This window comes from Loxodonta africana, chromosome 15, assembly GCF_030014295.1.
Source record: "Loxodonta africana isolate mLoxAfr1 chromosome 15, mLoxAfr1.hap2, whole genome shotgun sequence".
In the NCBI taxonomy this organism is placed as follows: domain Eukaryota; kingdom Metazoa; phylum Chordata; class Mammalia; order Proboscidea; family Elephantidae; genus Loxodonta; species Loxodonta africana.
In genome coordinates this window covers 6011308-6031374 of record NC_087356.1, presented here as the reverse complement: position 1 = coordinate 6031374, position 20067 = coordinate 6011308, and the positions used below count along the sequence as shown (strand labels likewise).

The following is a 20067-nucleotide window of genomic DNA, read 5'->3' as shown; positions in this document are numbered from 1 at the left end:
AGCCACACAGCATCTGCCAACTCCCAACCTGTCCTGCAAACAGGTCGGAGAAGACCATAATTCCTGAACTTCATCTCTACCACGTGGTCCAACCATGTCCCTGAGCAAACGCCTTATCAGAGCAACTAAACAGGAGACAAATGATTCACAGCTGATAAGCATTTCAAATCTGCCTTGAAAGAAGGACTGTTAGATTGCTCCTTAGAAGCAAGGACGACGAGACTTCGTCTCACATACTTTGGACATGTTATCAGGAGGGACCAGTCCCTGCAGGAGGCCATCATGCTTGGTACAGTAGAGGGTCAGCGAAAAAGAGGAAGACCCTCAACGAGATGGACTGACACAGTCGCTGCAACAACGGGCTCAAGCGTAAAAGGACTGTGAGGATGGAGCGGGACCGGGCAGTGTTTCATTCTGTTGTATGCAGGGTCGATACGAGAGTCGGAACCGACTCAACGGCACCTGACAACAACAACAACAAGAAGCATTTCACCTGTTTTATGTCTTTGCTTCATGCTCCAGTGGAGATACCAAAGTGTGGTCTGAAGGCAGGAAGTCAATGGGAAAGGAGGCAAGGAGCTGTCAACTGGGTGGCCAATGTCTTCTTCATAAGCACAGACTACTCTGAGACCCTTGGGGAGACCATCCCCCACGGTCCGATGGAGTGCCCACCCCTACTCCCTGTCTATGGAATCACACTCACAGGTGGGTTCAGACATGGCTGTGTGTGAGGATTTGTGGGAACTTCTTGAGGATGCTGATGGTGAATGACTGGTGGAAAGGCCCGAAGCACCCACGTCACGTGCGTTGACGTGCTGCTGAGGTTCCAAGCTTGAGCTCTTGTCCTGAAACACACACAAAACAAGCCCACATTTCAGCATCCAGAAGATAAGAACGGGTTACATGTCTTTCATCTATAGAAGGTGTGAAGGCTGCTGAAAGAAAGTGTAGCTTTTTGGAGAGAATTTCAAACACATTCAGGTAACCAATACATTAGATGTCTTTGAGAGGCTTCTAAGCCCATAAGCAATATTATTATTACTTTCCCATCTAATATTTTGAGTTTTTAGATTTTCATAACTGACTTCGCATTTTATTTTTTTCCTTAAAATTGTCACCTCACCACCTAGGATCTTGGCTTTCCCAGAAAGGGAAAAGGCAGGTTTTAGAAATAAGGCTGCTGGTGGGACTACCCAATGACATGGATATCTTGAACCCTTGTGGGGCAGGGTCAGTGGTCTCCTACTGGACCTCTGGTCCTCACTGATCCTGGCTCCCAGCACATCTCTGCCTCAAATACAGTGTGATCAAAAGCAGCTGAGATGGTACAGCCTTGAGGAAACACCCTCTCATCCTCGGCAGCTTAGGTGTCCTAGGCTTATAAAAACAGGGGTTATGATGATTTTTAAGCTAAAGAAGAAAACATAGTGATTACCATCCTGAGCTGTTTTCTTACCAGCATCCTTTGGGCTACTGTGACAGTCTGATCTATGTCCTATGGTCTCGGGTATTAAGTCTGACAGACGTGAGTCTATGTTGCTGTTCTGTGTTTTGAGTCACAGCTCCAGTGAAGGCCAATACTGTGTGTGTGTGTGCGTGCGAGGACAGGGCAGAAATGATTGATCTGTAAGCCTCAGCTTTTGTACAAAACAGAATTACAGGACGTGCCTGAATGTGCTATGGCAAAGGTCAAGTTTTGAGGCTCTGCGTCTTACACAAAGTCTCCTGGAGATCAGTGCCACTCAGGAATGTAGCCCACAGACCTGGGCTATCTGTGAACTGTGTGTTCTCGTCAGCAGAGAGATAAGTCCATACATTTCCAGCAAGCGTTTAGAACCTTTTGCAGCCGTTTGACATCGCTGCACATCCCATCCACGCATAATTCTGCACTTTACACAATCATCAGTCAGGGACAGATTTGAAATTAAACAAAAAAAAACAAACTGGGTCGTTACCACAGGGAGTTTGAAAGGGACTGTTCTAGAGCCTTTATTGGAGCCCGGATGGCACAGTGGTTAAGAGCTGCAGATGCTACCCAAAAGGTCAGCTATTCAAATCCACCAGCTGCTCCTTGGGAAGAAACCCTATGGGACAGTTCTACCCTGTCCTATAGGGTCACTAGAAGTTGGAATTGACTCGACGGCAACAGATTTGCTTTTTGTTTTTTAGAGCCTTTATTTAAAGAAATAAAAAAGCCACTGCCGTCAAGTCGACGGCAGACAGCCACATCCTTATCCCGTGGAGCGGCCGGTGGGTTTGAACCGTTGACTTTTTGGTTAGCAGCCGAGCACTTAACCGGGGCTCCTTTTACTTTAAAAAGACGCTTCTTATTCTGGCTCCCTGTGTATTTTTATGAGAAGCAGTTCTCTAGGGCTATAGGATTGATTCTCACAGGACCAGCAACCTCAGTAAAGAATTTCCAACTGGAGGATACACACTGTGCCTGTCCTTCAGCAGTGATGCATGGAGTGTCTAACACCTGCCTATTCACAGCTTCATCCGGCCCTCTGACGGGCTACATGACCTGTGACGTGACAGAGCCAGGTAACAAGCACCTCCGTAAACAATGACAGGTGTGCTGTGTCTGCGCACCGGGGAAGAATCACCACGTACTGCACCTCCACGCGGCGCACATGCTCTGCAGAGACCCGGAACTGCTCTGGGGCTTTTGAGGTGATTGCTCCCTCCTCCCAGCTGGTCCCGGATGGACCACGGATGCCTGTGTTTGGTCACAGATGGGCTGAAATGGCTGGGGCTGCTGCCGCGTGAACCTCTGGCCAAAGACTCCAGACGCGAGATCACTGGCCATTCAGGAAGCTTAGCCCTATTTCATCAATCCTAAGAGCCACATTTGGTTTTGTTTTTAGTTAAGGTTATGCAAACTGCTTCTCTTGCTGCTATTGTATTTTTAATAGCTCTCTTTAAAAACTTTTTTATTGTGGTAAATATATACATAACAAAACACCTGCTATTTCAACATGTTTTACAGGTAATGTTCAGTGACATTAATTACACTCGTCACGTTATGCAACCAGGACCGCTATTTCCAGTTTTCCCATCATCCTTAGAAACTCAGAGTCTCCTAAGCAGTGCCTGACTCCATGAGGCGCTCTCTCCTCTCCCCCTGCTTTAACTGATCGGAAATTGGGTGTGTCTTACAATTGATGATAAGAAAGCCTCACTTCATAGCTGAATTAGCAGCACTTTTTCTTTTCTTAGTGAAATATGAAACAACAGTGGACCTTAGAATCCATCCGTGGCTTCTGGGCTTTGCTGAAACACAGCACTCTCTCTCTCTCTCTTTTCCTTCCAGTATTTGTGTTTGCATTAAAAATGGCCTTTGAGGAAAAGGCCAGACTTACTGGACTGGTAGAGACTAGATGAACCCCCACGACTACTGCCCTCAGATACTCTTTAAACTTGGAACTCAAACCAGTCCCAGAGGTCACCTTTCAGGTAAATGACAGATTGGCCCATAAAATAAATAATATCACCGTGAGCACTGTGCTTCTCAAAATGACTGTCTGGATGAAACCAAATGGTTAACGTTTACCCTAGGCCAAAGATAAGAAGGCTGGGGGGACAGGGAAGCTAGATTCGTGGAAACAGAACAACCAAAATGGAAATAAGGAGAATGTTGATGATGTATTGTGAAGAAAATAACCAATGTCCCTGAACAATACGTACAGAAACTTAAATGAGAACCTAATTTTCTGTGTAAACTTCCACCAAAACACACACACACACAGGAGAGCAAACAAAAAAATGACCTTTGAGGAATAGACCTCTGATCTTTTTGCGGATGGTCCCCAAGGTTCCCTTCTACTGTCTGACAAACCAGGAGCAGAGCTGGGAGAAGCCTGGTCAGAAGGGCCAGGCAGCCCAGGGTGAGGGACGGGAGAGGTAACAGGCTTGGTGAAGGGACATACCTTTATATAACAGTGCTCCTTGACATGGAGCTGGCTCCAACATGGCTGCATTTATTCTGTGGGTTAACCAAGACCCCCAGACACAGAAGTATGAAGTACACCTTGCTACTGATGACACGGAGGCCCTGCGAGGGGCAGGCTCGCCATATGACACCTGAGTCACGACGGCAGGACAAGAGCATAAGAGAGGACCAGTTACCAGCTGCCGTCAAGTCAACTCTGACTTGCGACGACCCCACGTGTGTCAGAGTAGAACTGTGCTCCACAGGGTTTTCAGTGGCTTATTTTTCAGAAGGCAATCTGAGGTGGCTCTGGGTGGACCTGAACCTTAACCTTTCGGTTAGCAGCCAAGCATGTTAACTGTTTGCACTACCCAGGGACTTCAAGGGAAGGACAGGGGTGCACAAGTTACTCCTCCATGGATAATGGAATCACTACCTGGCTTTTTATCTCTGGAAAAATCACGAAGTGGACTTATAGCCATTCTTGCAAGTCTGGGAAGCCACCAAATTGTGCACTAAGTCCAGAGGCTCTTTCTAACTCAGCTCTGTCAGCTCTAAAGCCTTAGGTGCTCTCAGGTAAGTGAGTGAATCACTCTGTGCCCCTCAGTGTCCTCATCTGAAGAATGAGGACAGTGACAGCCCCCTCTTTATCCATCAGCTCATGAGTACCTGAATCCTCGCAGGGGGCACCACCTGGTAGGGACAGCATACCTTTAGTGCTGAAGGGTGGATGGCCTCCGGTGGGGGGTCTTCCAAAGCCAGCTCCTGCCTCCTTTCCACCCGGACATCCGCATAACTGAAATCAAGAGACCCCGGCTGGAGGCAGCACATTCCGGGGTGACAACGCCGAAACGGGCTTGTGAGATGCTCCGAGGTTCTCAAGATAACACCCGCTTCCAGAATAAACAACGCCAAGCAAGCCTGGGATTGCTGCTTGTTTGAAGGAACGCTTTTAATTCCATGCCTGAATTCCACTGACAGGATTTCTGATGTTACCTTCACAATATTCTCCCTTTCCCTTTACTAGCTTTGTTTTCCACAAAACCTCTAAACGTATTTCCATCTATAGGATGTGCTTCAGCCTTTAAATAATTAGAAAAACCAAACCTGTTGCTGTCAAGGCAATTCCGACTCATAGTGACCCTGTAGGACAGAGGAGAACTGCCTCACAGGGTTTCCAAGGAGCAGCTGGTGGATTCGAACTGCCAACCTTTTGGTTAGCAGCCACAGCACGTAACCACTGCGCCACCAGGGCTCCTAAATAATTGGAAGCCTTTGGTAAGCCTGCTTAGTCTCGACTGTGTATCTGGAGGTGTGGCACTTAACTTTTTCAGCAATAAAATTTCTCAGAAGGTTTTCTCTCAAATAAACCTAGAACCAGCCAGGACCAGGCTGCTGATGAGTCTACAGATTCACTTTTTAAATAGCACATGTCAATCAAGTTACCTGGTTATGGCTGAAGTGACCTCAGGCCTCCTGCCTCCTCTGTGGAGATGCCAGCCACCTGAGTGGCTTGGAGAGCAACATGGAGCCTTGGGCCTCCAGAATGCTTGCTATCTTATTTATTTACTCAGTTCCCTCTCTGTTTTCTCTGTGGGGTTTCTTTCTAGGATTTGGGAGGTGGAGGACAGAAAGGAAGAACAGCATGGCAGAGTCTGAAGAACAACGCGTTGATAAGGTCCAGTCTTCCTGTGGGGGCCAAGGGACTCCCTGGCAAAAGCCTGGGCTGGGGCGGAGTGGGTGAGACTGGCCATGGGATCAGAAAGCGCTGGCTGCTGACGTACGGGAGGGTGGGCTGGGAATGGAAGATCAAGGCCCTGACAGTGGGCAGGAAGTGTGGACTGATCCAGGTAAGCCAACAAGCGTCTCTCCTCTCTCCCCACTCACTGTGTGTGTGTGTGTGTGTGTGTTGCTGTTGGCTGTTGTTGAGTTGGCCCCCAACTCATGATGACCCCGCACACAAAAGAATCAGACCACTGTGCTCCATAGGGTTTTCACTGGCTGATTTTCAGAAGTAGATTGCCAGACCTTTCTTCCTAGTCCCTCCTAGTCTGGAAGCTCCGCTGAAACCTGTTCAGCATCACAGCAACACCCAAACCTCTACGGATAGACTTGGCATGAGGTGCATCCAGTGGGAATCAAACCCAGGTCTCCTGCATGGAAGGCGAGAATTCTACCACTGAACCACCCTGTCCTCTGTGTGTGTGTGTGCACGCGTGTGTATAATGTAAATGTATAAAATACAGTCTTGCTAACTTTTCTTTCTTTGCTGCCCTCAATGCCTCTTCTCTTGTTGTTGTTGTGCCCCCTTGAGTTGATTCTGACTCATAGTGACCCTGTACCTCTAAACCAGTTTAAAACCGGCTTAATTTCTTAAAATTTCTGTAGCCCAGGGGGGAAAAACTGGAAGAACGGTGTTTGCTTCCCCTCCACTTTTAGGAGCTGTGACCTGACGTGGATGGGCATGTGAAATGCTGGGGTGCCCTGTCTCCTCTGGGCCCCTGCTCACACACCCTGGGTGAGGGCACCCTGAGGCCACTAGGAACCCACCATGCACCCTCCCCTGCGGCAGTCTGGCCGCTTTCCCGGTACCGCCTCAGTTGCCAGTAGGGGTTTTTAAGGCATTAGGAACAAAGAGGGGGCTGTGTTTGAGTTACTGAGAGGCAAATTTTTAATTTTCTTCTCAAAACAGCCACAAGAGAAGGCTGGGGGATGCTTGGGAAGAGGGAAAATACAAAAGCAGATCAGTGAAGCAGTGACTTTCTGAGCAAGATCCTGGCAACCTGGGGGAGTTCTCCAGGCTTTCGAAGGCGCCTGATTGAAAACATGCTCAGTCAGCCCTGGGAGAACAGAGCTGGGTGTGTACCTGAAAGGGAGGTGAGCTCCGCTCGTTATTCTATTACCTGGAGAGGGCAGCACGAGCCACACGGAAGAACTTGAGCCTGGGGGTTGACCCTCAGAGGCTGGGACTACCTGGGGGGGCTGCTGGAATGATTCGGTCACCAGGGGCCTCACCCCCCCACCTCCAAACAGTGCTGCCGACCACAGCCCACCCCCAGCCGACCTGGTACCTGACCACCGAGTGTGTGCACACGATGAACTCGGGCTTGGAGTTCCACTGATGGTAGGTGATGTAGTAGTGGGTCTGCAGCCATATCCACTGCTGACCTTTGGTCAGGAACCGGTAACAGCATGACTTCCCTTTGCCAAACTGCATTACTGTTGACAGAAAAGGTAATTCTGCATGTGACAGACGTTAACAGGAACACGAGCTTTTCTCCAAAAGCTAACCATTAAAAAACATTAGAATGCAATAAAAGAGAAGGAGAGAGAATACCAAACGCTGTTTATTTCCCCAGCAGCACTGCATTTTAAGTGAATATCAGTCTCCTGGTAAACTATCACGGATTCTGAAATAAGAGAAACGACCGACACACTTTCCCAAATGCTCAAAAAACTTCAAAAGATCCTCAAATAAGGGCAGACGCAAACGTATTTTGAAGCTAGAGGCTTAATTAGACAGAGGCCCAGATTTCCCTGGTGCACCTCTTCCTGCTGCTGCAGGTGAGACTGCTTTTGGAGCTGCTGGGAGCCGAGCCCAGAAAATCGCACCGAAGGCGCTGGAAAAATGGGACTGAAAATAGAACTGACAGCCAGCAACCTTTGGACTCAGCCTGCGGCTGTCAGTCAGTTTATACTCAGTCTGCACGGTTCTAAAATAAAGAGAGGCTGGTATGGATCCCTCCCCTCCCTACCCAGTCCACGCCCCGCCGCGGGGCGCGCTGAGCCACCTGCCGTTACGTCTGCAGGTGGACTTCCTCGGGGAACGTCCAGAGGAAGTGGGTTACTGAGGATTCACGACCTGGGCAGGACAGAAGGATAGACTTTGGGTCCAAGGAAGCAGAAAAACTGGGGTTTTACTTCTACAGTAAAGAATCCTGGAAGCACAATGGTTACGCACTTGGCTGCTAATTGAAAAGTCGGTGGTTCAAATCCACCCAGCGGCTCCAAGGGAGAAAGACCTGTAGATCGGCTTCCACAAAGATTCCAGCCTAAGAGACCCTATGGGGCAGTTCCACTCTGTCCTATGGGGTGGCTGGGAGTTGGAAATCAACTGGACGGCACCTAACAACAACAACAATATGCACAGTGCCTGGCATTTAGCACCGCTTTATACAGTCAACAGTCAAGAGAAATCATAGGTAGGAGACTGAGCTGATGAAAGGAGCCATGACGTGGAGAAGGACGTACCCAAAGAGGAGAGAAGCCCAGCAGGGTCAGGGCGCCAGCTCAACAGAGCAAGAACGTCTAGCCTGCGCCATGGTGCAAAACCGACAACCCAACCTGAAATCCTTCAGATGCTGAAGGTAATTCTCCCACCTGAATGGCCTTTCCAGTTATAAGAGTCAGAAAGGGCTGAAGGTTTAAAGCAGTACCGGTTGCTGTCAAGTCCGACTCACGGCAACTCCGTGTGTGTCAGAGTAGAACTGTGCTCCAGAGTTTTCCGTGGCTGATCTTTCAGAAAAAGGTCACCAGGCCTTCTTCTGAGGCTTCTCTAGGTGGACAGTGCTTCTCAGATTTTAATGTGCACATGAATCATGTGGGGATCTTGTTAAAATGAATATTCTGATCTGGTGGGGGTGGGGAGAAGATGGGGTTGGGGGTGGAGATTTTACATATCTAACAAACTCCCTGCGATGCCTAAGCAGCTGGTGCCGGGACCACAGTTTGAGGAGTATGGAGTTAAAGGTTTTAAAGATTCGCCTCAAGTTCTAACCGCGGATCTTGATGGGACGCAATAAGAAGAGCAGCAGAGAAGAGAAAGTTAGAGTGTCTGCCGCAGACAAGGCATTTGTTCGGATAGAACGTTAGTGGTCAATCATGTATCAGGATCCAGTCAGTGTGAGGACAAACGTTCCGGCTCAAAGCCAAGCTGGTGCTGAAAACGCAGCTTTAGGTGGTTGATTCTTGACCCCTGCAAAGTGAGAACCTGGAGATGCTTATAATTCTCCCTCCTTCCACACCATGAGCCCATCCCACGCCCCATACACCTTTGCCAATGTGAACCCTCTTCTGCAACAGAGCCTTCCCTGACCCCCCAGCTGGGTGAGGGGCCCTCTTCTGAGCCCCCTGGGATCCTGTGCACATTTCCTGCACTGTGCTGACCACGTCCTACAAGATTATCTACTGGGGGCTTGCCCATCAGACTGCAAGCTCCCACAGGGCAGCAAGCCAACCTGGGCCACCTTTACGTCCTCGGTCTGTAGTGTGTGACCAATATTTGTCTGCTGACTATAGAACAGTCATGTGACTTCAGTGGGTAGTTTGTCCTTGAAATGGCTTGCATAACTTAAAAAATTTACTGACATCACCTTGCTTTCTTAATTAAGATGAAATAAGTTACATATCTGGGGGCTGCTGTGAGGATGCTGGGGTGGGGGGAGGCAAGGCCAAGCCAATTCTAGGTTACAGCAAGGCACAGGGGTAATCCAGACAGGGTCTCCACCACACCGCTGGCTCTTTCCAGAGAAAGCCACGCCTCCTGCCTGGCAGAGAAGCCAGGTGAGGAGCTGACTGCATAGTCCTGCTGTCGATGCCCCCACGGAAAGAGGCCCTGTGGTGTGGTGGGGTCATGGGTACTCACAGTGCTGGTGGCATCTGGCCAGGAGCTCCAGGTCGTCTATGTGGTAATAGTCATAGCCCGAGGTTCCCAGCACTTCGAAAGGCAGGTATCCTATGATGGGCGGGGCCCTGCATCAGGACGACAGGGATACTTCTGTCAGACAGGAAACACGTCGCAGGACTAGAGACCGGGCTGCGGCTCTGAACCCACGGTGCACCGCTTGAATGTTTCATGGTCGATATGGGGCCTCGTGTCCCAAGAACACAGGGAAGAAAATAATTTTGCAGAGATCAAAACCAGTGAGGCTGCATTTTCCAAAGTGCTTAAAATTTTTGGCATTTATACACTCCACTCCATTAGCGTCATCTGTCCAAGTCATAAACCTTATCATTGTTGAAGAGCTAAAAACAACTATAGATTGGATCAGACAAATGCCAAGGCAAAAAAAAGAAAAAAGGGCGGAGAGGAAGGCGTTTCTAGCTCTTAACATGTGAATAATGTTTAAAAAGAAAGAAAAAGGATTGGGCTAAAGGACCAAATGGGTGTGGAAAGAGATACAATCACAGAGGCCGCTCACATCTGCTTCTGCCTCCCTCGGAGCTGGTGAGGGTTCAAATGCGAGTCAAGGCACAGAAGGCCCCAGGCTGAGGCTGAGGCTCTCCTGAGACGGTGAGACCCTGGACACAGGGTCTCCACAAGTGGCACAAAAGTGGTAAAGGGAAGCCACCTGGCCTCGGCTGGGAACGACCTTCCTACTGCCATGGAGTCCTCCTTCCGTGGACCAGGCCTGCCTTTTCTCTCCCAAGGAGATCATGGCTCACGAAAACAACACTTGAAAAGGACCCAACCCAAATACATTTTTCGTCTCACAAACCTGTGATCCAGAAATAAAAATTTCCATTCCAAGCTATGCCTTGAAGTGAATTCTTCTAAAGGCTCTTCAACGATGCACATCTCCTGGGTTAGAAGGAAACAAGACAAATGTTGTTGGGGTGCCAGACGCTCACCCCTGGTTTGTCCGAGAGGAAGAGGTGGTGAGGAACAGAAGTTAAAATCATTTAGAAACCAGCCTCCAAGCTGTGTTGGACTGAGACATCTCTGTAGCTAATTTCGGTATTAGCTGATACTAAATTTATTTCACAAGCTGAAGAAAAATACCTAGGAGTCAAAATGTCACCCCACTCTCTTCCTGTTATCTGGAAGTGTGGTAAACATGTGGAAAACGGCTTTTCATCTGAATTGGAATGACTAATTTAGTGTTCATGCCATAGATGTTGACGCAGTCACAAACAAGCAAACAGACAGTCTCTCAATTTCCTGACATTCGAGTCTCCTCTGCGCCTGCCCTGGGTGGCAGCAATGTTGGGTGTGAATGCTAGGAAGACTTATGGGGCATATCTGCCATGGGGACAACAACTGATGCTGCCTTCCAACAAAATAACTCTTAGAAGCCCAGAGTCAGGGGAACGAGCGTATGTGCTGTTACTGGTACAGAAACCAGACATCTTGGATTTTCAGTCAGTGACAACTTCACTGTAATGATATTCTTTCCAATAAAGACAATTAAGTATAACTAATGGGACTCAAGGGGCCCTGGGGGCAAAATAGTGACACACTGGGCTGCTAACCAAAAGGTTAATGGTGCCAAGTCTCCCAGCAGCTCCACGGAAGAAACACCTGGTGATCTGCTTCTGTAAAGATTAAAAAAAAAAAAAAAAACAAGCCCATTGCTGTTAAGTTGATTCTGATTCATAGTGAGCCCACAGGACAGAGCAGAACTGCCCCCATAGGGTTTCCAAGGAGTGGCTGGTGGATTTGAACTGCTGACCTTTTGGTTGACAGCTGAGCTCTTAGCCACTGCGCCACCAGGGCCCCTCTGTAAAGATTACAGCCTAGAAAACCCCATGAGGTAGTTTTACCCTGTCAGAATCGACTCGAGGACAGCTAACAACAACAACAAAGGCGGCTAAATGTGAATACCTCTGCACGATAAATTCTCTGAGGAGGAGCTTACCTTCAAAAACTGTGGTGTCGCCAGACGAACGGTAGCAATGAAGCAGACTTCCTTTCCTAAGGGCATCCGGCAAGGCCGTGAGAGGGCGCTGTCAAAGCCGTTACAAGAAGGGGTAGGCACTGGGCGGGAGAGGAGGAGCCACAGTTTAGCCCTGTCTGAGGACAGCAGCAGACCCCTGGCTGGCACTTAGGATAAGCCAGCCACTGCTCTCACAGCTTTGTGCACAGTAACTCACTGAATTCCTATAACCAAGGGATAACCCTATTATCCTCATTGTACAGATGTGAAAACTGAGGCACAGAGAGATTGAGTAATTTGCACAAGGCCAATAGCTAGCTAGTGGCAGAGTGGGGATTTGAGTTCATACTTTTTAATATGCTTCATGCATATTATCTCATTTAATTCCTACAACAACCCTATAAGGCATATATTACTAATACTGTATTTTATGCAAATAACACCTTCTATGTTTGTTTGCCACCCGCACCTTCTCCGCCGTGAGGTATTTTTCTAAGCACGGCTATGCCAATGCACTTAGGAAAATACTTCGCAGAGGGGAAGGCACGGTTGGCAAACAAATGTTAGAAGGCACGTGTTATTTGCATAAAAATACGGTCTCCCCATTGCATGGGTGAGAAAACAGCCACAGAGAGGTTAAGTAACTTGCACAAGGTCCACAGTTAGCTCATGGCAGAGCTGTGATTTAGTCCATGTTCCAAGCCCAATGTCCTAACAGGGAAGATAGGGAAATTGTTCTAGATCACCCCCACCCTGATGCTGGGACCAGGCCCCCAGATGCTTCTGGGAGGTACCACTGAGCAGCAGCAGCCGTCTTCCCTGCAGGCCACAGACCTGCCTTCAGGGTGACTGTGGAGAAAGGATCTCCCCTTTGGGTCAAAGAAAAATTCTGTTATTTTTAGGTGGGAAGAAGAAACCTGTTAAACAGAATAGTCAGCTTACCATATATGTGGAATACTCAGCTACGTAATGGAATTCTTGGGGGTGTTCACGTGGCTGCCCAGGCCCCACCCAGACTAACTAATTCAGAACCTGTGGGGGTGAAGCCCAAGCACTGGCATTTTCTTTTCCCCATTAAAAAAGAAAAAAAATCATTTATTTATTTTGTTGTTGTTGCTGAGAATATACACAGCAGAACATACACTAATCCAACTGCTCCTACATGTACATCTCAGTGACATTGGTTACACTCTTCGAGTTGTACAACCATTGTCACCCTCTTTCTCTGAGTTGCTCCTCCCCCATTAACAAACTCACTGCTGTCTAAGTTTCCTAACTAACCTTTCCAGTTGCTGTTGTCACTTTCATCCCATATAGACCGCTCTTAAAAGAGCATACTGCTCAGGACATTCTTTAAAAGCTACCAGGTTTACTAAGGTGCAGCCAGGACTGAGAGTTTACATTACCTTTTTCTTTTTTTTTAATGTAGTTAACTATCCCGTACACTTCTGAACTTGCAGATTTAAATATGGTTTGGTTTTTCCAATTTAACCAAGAACAGAGAACATCAGATAGCCGAATGCATTATAAAATGAAATCTGGAAGATTTTGTTCGGATTTTTAGCTTTCCAACACTTTTTTATTTTAGATATTTATGGTGACTAGATGATTCTACAGTGAGGTGTTATGTTCACTAACATGAATAAATACATTTTACCAAACAGACTCTCTGAATTCATTCATATAACTGTTTCCAAACATGAGAAGAATAAAAAGTGGGTATAATAAAAAACAGCCGCCCAGAGAGAGCTCACATCTGTTATCAATCAGTTTAGACCATTGCAGATTGATTTCCAGGGTGAGCCAAGAAACTTATCAAGGGAAAGGAAAACAATTCCGCATAAGGGCAGGGTCTGCGGATGTCAACATCTGCATCATTAAAAAGAAAGACATTTTAAAATGTCCCAGATGTGAAATATCCTCTCTGCTTGGATCTAAGGGACGTTACCAGCCAGATAATGACCTAATAAAAACCCTCTCTACTCTTTCAAAATACCAAGACCTCACAACTGAACTTTTGAGGACCTCCAGGAACTGAGGAAAAAGTCTCCTCAGTAGATCTCTAAACGATCGGCCTTGAGTGATCCTCTTGGCTACTCCATTCGCACGCTGTATCATGATTTACCGTGAGCAGAGGGGGGCAGAAAACTAGCGAGGCCAGGAACACCTTCCCAGAGACTCTCTGCCCCTCGTTACCTTTTTTCAAACAGGCAGAAACTTGGACCAGGAAATTAGGTAGATGGTTTTGCAGAACTTAACGTTGGCCTGGAGACCCCAGGTGGCACAAACAGTTAAGCGCTTTGACAACTAACTGAAAGGTCGGTGGTTTGAATCCACCCAGCGGTACCTTGAGAGAAAGGCCCGGCAGTCTGCTTCCAAAAGGTCACAGCACGAAAACCCTCTGGAGCTCAGCTCTGCTCTGCACAAGTAGGGTCGCCACCACCAGCCTAAATCGACTTGACAGTGACTGGCTTGGTTTTGATTTTCAATGCTGGCCTGGCTCCCTCCCGGCATAGTTCTGTCAGTGACTTCTTCCAGTCCTTTTATAACTTCCAAGGCTTCAAAGATGAAAATGCACAACCACACTAGACGTTTCGTTATTGCTCGCGGCCTGCACTTGATAAACTAAATATTGTGCAGATGGGCCCAGAAGGGAGCAGCAATTTTTCTCAACAAGCTTCCTCCCTAAAAAACAGCCGAGGACTTGATCAAGGGGAATATCTCATCATGAATGACAGCTTTAATGAAGGCCAAGGGGCAAACCTTGGGGAAAATGAAGGGGAAGAGCTTTGATACTTTAAACATTTTACAAATTGCATTTGAAATGACTTTTCCTCTCTGCAGTGAGTCTTCTTGCCTATTCTAGAGTCAACACCTGAGCAAGCAGCTCCCCAGGACTTCACAGTAATATTTTAGCACTTAGACTAACTTCTCTGGCAATTCTTATCCCGGGGTATTTTGAAAACATTAATTAAGGATTTAATTAGTTGTTTCAATTTAAGTAACAGAAAAAATATATCTAATTACAACTGGCTTCCTGAGCATCTCAGAAGGATTAACCACTTAAAGCAAGAACAGCCTGTTATCGGCTTGCTGACCACTTCCAAACGTCTCCTTTGGTCGCCCACAGCAGAACCCACATGCACACCCAGCACTCGTGATACAGATAAAACTAGTTCTGTCTCGCTACTCGCCCCTCCACAGATCATCTTACTCAAAATTGATCTTACCCTTGCCAAAAGCTAATGAGCCTTCTCCAAGCAGGAACTGGGTCTTGTTCTCTGTCTCCGGCTCTGAGCAGGTGTCTTAGACACCACAGGTGCTCAACGTATGTTTATTGAATGAATCTGTCAGGAAATGACTTTTCATTTCACATCCAAACCACAGCTAAGGCCCCCTTTGGGAAAAGATCTGATCTTTGCCAGTAATTAGCGTGGAGACGGTCCAGGGAGGGATTACCCAACAAGCAAGGTATGCACAGGTTAACTTGCGCCTACTTACTAATTTGTAGTGCACAATTTCACTGTTTTTCACATCTTGCTTACTGTAAGACCATGGGTACCTTGCTTACTATAAGCCCATGGGCATCTTGCTTACTGTAAGCCCGTGGACATCTTCCTTACTGTAAGCCCATGGACACCTTGCTCACTGTAAACCTGTGGACACCTTGCTCATTGTAAGCCCACAGACACCTTGCTTACTGTAAAACCACGGGCACCTTGCTTACTGTAAAACCATGGGCACCTTACTTAAGTAAGCCCATTGTGTACCTGGCTTGCTGGTTAATTCACCACTGTAGACTTTAAGACTACAAGATGGTTTCCTGTCTGCAGCCCCACTTGGTATTGCTGGTGGCTGGTTCAATGCATCAGCCATGGACTGTGCCCATGGGGTCCCACTGCCACACAGGTTACTCCACTGCTTTCCCGATGCACTGAAACTGGTCGGAAGGGGACCTGGGCAACAACACGGAGCGAATCAGCACACAGCAATCACCGGTCCTCAGACAACAGCTGAAGTGCCCGTCACTGGTCTCACGCTTGCAGACATGCAGGACGTTGCTCTATTTTTGGTCTTCACATTTAAACGGTCAGCAGTCATCAAGCCCACTCTTTGCTCCTGAGCCTTTCATCACAGTTTCTAGTTTCAGAGACCTTAAATAGCTTGCCTTAGGCTGGCATACTTAAGCTTCCAAAAGTAAGAAAGTCCCTAGGTCCTCCAGAGAATAGAGTCACTAATGTCTGTTTCTGGAGATGGTACAAATGGTTAAGTACTCAGCTACTATCTGAAAAGTTGGCAGTTGGAACGCCCCCAGAGGAGCCTCGTTAGAAAGCCCTGGCAATCTACCTCTGAAAGGTCACAACTATTGAAAACCCCATAGAGCACAGTTCTACTCCGACACACATGGGTTGACGGTTGAGTTGGAACTGCCTTGATGAGAACCGTTAATGCCTCTCATTTGGCACCTGAGGTTGGCTTTAGTGCCTGTCTGATGACAAAGGTACACTCCCAAATCATGACAGGGAGATCTCAGGTGGTCTGCGAATTTGTTTCAAAAGGGGTTAGGAAAGAGCAGAGATGGTGATGGGGAACGCTAGCTAACAGCGTAGAAGAAATGGAGAAAGGCGTTCTTTGTTCCACTCAGTATGGTTCCACCATCAGGCCCAAACCATCAAGTATTCTGGTCAGAGATGGCCTGCTTATGATGAATCAGTGGTAAGAGCTGTCAGAAAGCATGCCAAGAGTCCACGAGGAGGGTGACAAATAGCTCTTTCAGCACTTCTGGGGACAAACAAGGAAGCTGATCAGGGTCTGGGAAGACGTGAAATAACGAATGGCTGGTTTGCTAGAGGAAGAAGAGTTCCTAAGGCCCACCTGTGATGCCCATCCAAAACGTCTGGGTTCTATTTTGGAACGTAGAGAGTAATTTTCTCTACCTTTAGGAGAAGTCGAATCCCCAGAATTAAGCACTATTTCCAGGCTTTTCTCTTCATAATATGCTTTTCTGAATGTGTCCCGAATAGCGAGGTGACTGAATCCTTGGGAGAAGCCCCAACAAAATAATCCAGCTCGTTCTGCGGCCTGGGGCACTGCCCAACTCGCTTGGGTAACGCTTGGTTCTTCTTGCCTCTCTGCCAGTCCTATTTAGCGCAGGGATGAATGATGTTGGGACAGGCTGAGACCCACCCAAGAAAGCTGGGAGTGTGCAATTTGTTGGATTAAAAAAACAACTCTAATGGGGAAACAATATATCACTTAAATATCTTCCCCTTGGCGTTCATTAATTAAAATGAGTATTTTTAATGGCTAGAAGGCTGTCATGGCGCTGACAAGATAGCCACCAGATGGTTTGGTGGGAACAAGGCCAAATTATTTGCATTCTCAGGAAAATGACCTTCATATCGGTTCGTCCCCCGCCCTTCAAGTGGATATATTGTTCACATTGTTATCACAACCACTGGACAACTTGTGTGAAAGTTCCCCTGGCCCCAGAAGATATGGCTGGTTAAATGAGTGATCCATAGCTCACAGCTCCATTTCCTATGGGCTCTAGATGCTTGAGTAGAACAGGATCCTTTGGCAACAGGTAGCAAGGTGTCCTTTATCGTGATCTTAATTCCTCTGCAGTCTGATCTGGCGGCGATGACCACTGCTGGGGAAGGGACTTGATGCTCTCTGTCGAGGCAGAGGCCATACTCTGCTTCCTACTTTCGGGATGGATAGATCAGACACTCCTTCCATGAAGCCGTTCTTCCCATGCCAAACTCAGGCTTCCATTCCCGGTGAGGTCTGGCGTGCATACGCTTTGTTCCCTTAACTGAGACATCTTAATAAATTCGGCTCAGGCAGGAAAAGAAAAAAAAGACGGAGAAGGAAAAAAAAAAATCCAAGCCCCTGAAATGAGGCAACCTACAGAAATCCCACAGAACATACGGGAGCGAGTGTTGTAAGCTGAAAGGCGTCCACTTCTGCCAGGACTTCAAATCTGGCTGTGGGGCTGGCGGCGAGTAGGTAAAATGAGGGCAAGGAAACTTTTATCCTCTGGTGTGTGGTTTCTGGAAAGCCTCAAGTGGAATGTTTGCTGAGGGTGACCTATTTGGAGCCACACCAGCCACTTTGGAAATACTGCTTTCTGGATTTCAGTCAGACGCTCATTTAAGTCCAAGTCTGGGGGCAGGGGAGGGAAAGGGGGGGAGCAAGCGCTAAAATAAAGGTTCGCCTTCTTCCTGGCATTAAGTTATCTTTCATGGAACTGGAGTCTGCTTATTAGGACCCCTTGAATCAAAGACCAATCTCCAAGCCTTAGGACGTCAGCCAGCCAGTTCCTACCCAATGAGGGTGGGGTGAGGTGGCGGGTGCAGGTGGCAGCAGTGGGGTTGCGGGACCTGAGTGCACGGGATTTGGGGCAGGCTCTGTGGACTCTTCTATTTAAGTAAAGTAAAAAAGATGGGATGGTGTATTTGTTTAAAAGCATCTCCCACCCCCCCTCACCCCTTAATATTAGTTAGGAGACAAATATACAAAAACCAAACCCGTATGAGTGGATTCTGACTCATGCCGACCCCACGTGTTTCAGATCAGAATTACACTCCACAGGGTTTTAAGGGCTGTGACCTTTTGGAAGCAGATTGCCAGGTCTTTCTTCTGAGGCACCTCCGGGTGGTCTTGAGTCACCAAGTTTTCAGCTAGTAGTTACATGCTTAGCCATGTGTACAACCTGGGGACTCCAGGACAAACACAGCCCTACATGAAATAATTTCACTTCAGCTCCATTCTGGAAACAGTTGATCTACACAGTGGAGGTGGACAAGGGGCCGCTCCTACCAGGCGCTTCACTTACACTCCTGGAGCTTGGAAGGCTGGGATCAGAGCCTGCTTTTTACGAGAGGGCGAGGGTTGTGGTTAGACACCCCAGCTCGGATTCCTCTAGGAAGCTTTTACGCAGACTGTCCCGAAATGAAACACTTCAAAGAAAGCCTACTTTGTTGTCCTGTTTCCTGACACATATTTCTTCGCATTTATGGAAAAATCTAGGTTAAAAATATGAAGTACCGTTTTCCCTTCCCTCCCCCGGAACATCTGTGGTAAGTGATGAAGTCCTAAGGAGTGACCAAGATGCGCGAACGGTGGAACGGGGGAAAATTCCACTTTGCTCAAGTATTTGGACCACAGCTGCTGTGTCTGCACAGCCAATGTGAACGGGGGGCCGAGGGGAGGGGGTGAGGTGGCATAATCAAATGGTGAACTTGGAATCGTCTCATTAAGATAGTTTAATCTGGTCGATAAGGGCAAAGGTGCTTCTGCCCTGCTTCGCCTCCCAAGTTCCTACTAAGTAGGCTACTAACACTGGTTAGCAGAGCCGGGCGAGTCCTGAGCAGTTACCTGGGTTGTCAGACAGGCAGCCAGGATCCTCGTTCATGTTATTTAAGGGTCACCAAAAGCCTTCTCTGGCTCAAAGTCTCACTTTCCCTCCCTGCCCTGGGGCCTACGTTTCACTGTGCTTCCTGAGGTTTAAGGCCTAAGGGTTTCTCTAATGCCATTTGCCAGCAGCCCAGTGCCTCTGCCAGTCTTTCGCCAAAACCATTGCTCAGATGAGATCCAGGAGAGGAAAAGAGTGTGTCACACAGTCCTGGCGGGGCATCCCCTGAGGGAGGGGCCTAGGTAAAGACATCTGTCCTCAAGCACCCCAGGAGGGACCCAGGGAGCCAAGATTGGGAGGCACAAAATGGAGGCCAGAGACGAACACCCCACCCAGCTATCATCCAGTCGACTCATGGTGACCTCTCGTGTCTCACAGTAGAACTCTGCTCCATAGGATTTTCCTCCAAGGCACCTCTAGGTGGACTCGAACTGCCAACCTTTCACTTAGCAGCTGAGTGCATTAGCCATTTACACTGCCCAGGGACTCCTTACCCAGTGTGTACCAACGTCCATTTAATCTTCATCTGGATTCAAGGTAAAGAAGTGGCGAGAACCCTCCTGGAAGCTGTCACTATATCCCCAGACTATGCTTTGGGGTCAGTCAAGGAGCTCTGTGTTATCAGCTTCCAGGGAAGCACAGTATTTTCCCTGTGAGTACGAAGCCCTTGGTCTGAGTCCTGGCTCTGCCCACTACCAGCAGTGTGCCCTGGGGCCAACATCTCCGAGCCTCAGTTTAGGTCGACATACTTTTACTGGGTGCTGAGTATGTGCCAGGCACAGGCTGTGCTAGGCTCAGGAAGGGGTGGGGTCCTTTCCATTCCCCCACCGATAAAAATGGAGGCCTGATATCTTCAGGTGGAGCCAACTAGATGGCAACTGGCAATAATATCTCCTTCACAGACATCAAGTGAGAATGCAACAGACTATGCTCCATCAACTAGTGAGCCCACACGCACGTGAGGGACTGTCATCGTCGTGCACCAGGACAGGGTTTCCCACCTAGTTCCGTGGAGGTGTGAGCAGGTATTCTACTTAAAGAAAACTGACACCCATGGTCAC

General features: G+C 48.0%; 1 protein-coding gene across 2 annotated transcripts in view; it reads right to left on the bottom strand.

Annotated features, from left to right (window-relative positions):
- Positions 1 to 20067, bottom strand: part of NPAS2 (neuronal PAS domain protein 2) — a 183158-nt gene that overhangs the window by 25234 nt on the left and 137857 nt on the right. For both annotated transcript variants that reach the window (XM_064268493.1, XM_064268494.1), the window contains exons 8-13: positions 11569 to 11687; positions 10429 to 10511; positions 9576 to 9682; positions 7003 to 7150; positions 4643 to 4727; positions 704 to 845 (exon numbers count right to left, since the gene is read on the bottom strand). In XM_064268493.1, the coding sequence (XP_064124563.1) occupies positions 704 to 845; positions 4643 to 4727; positions 7003 to 7150; positions 9576 to 9682; positions 10429 to 10511; positions 11569 to 11687 (684 nt within the window). The remainder of the gene's footprint in view (positions 1 to 703; positions 846 to 4642; positions 4728 to 7002; positions 7151 to 9575; positions 9683 to 10428; positions 10512 to 11568; positions 11688 to 20067) is intronic.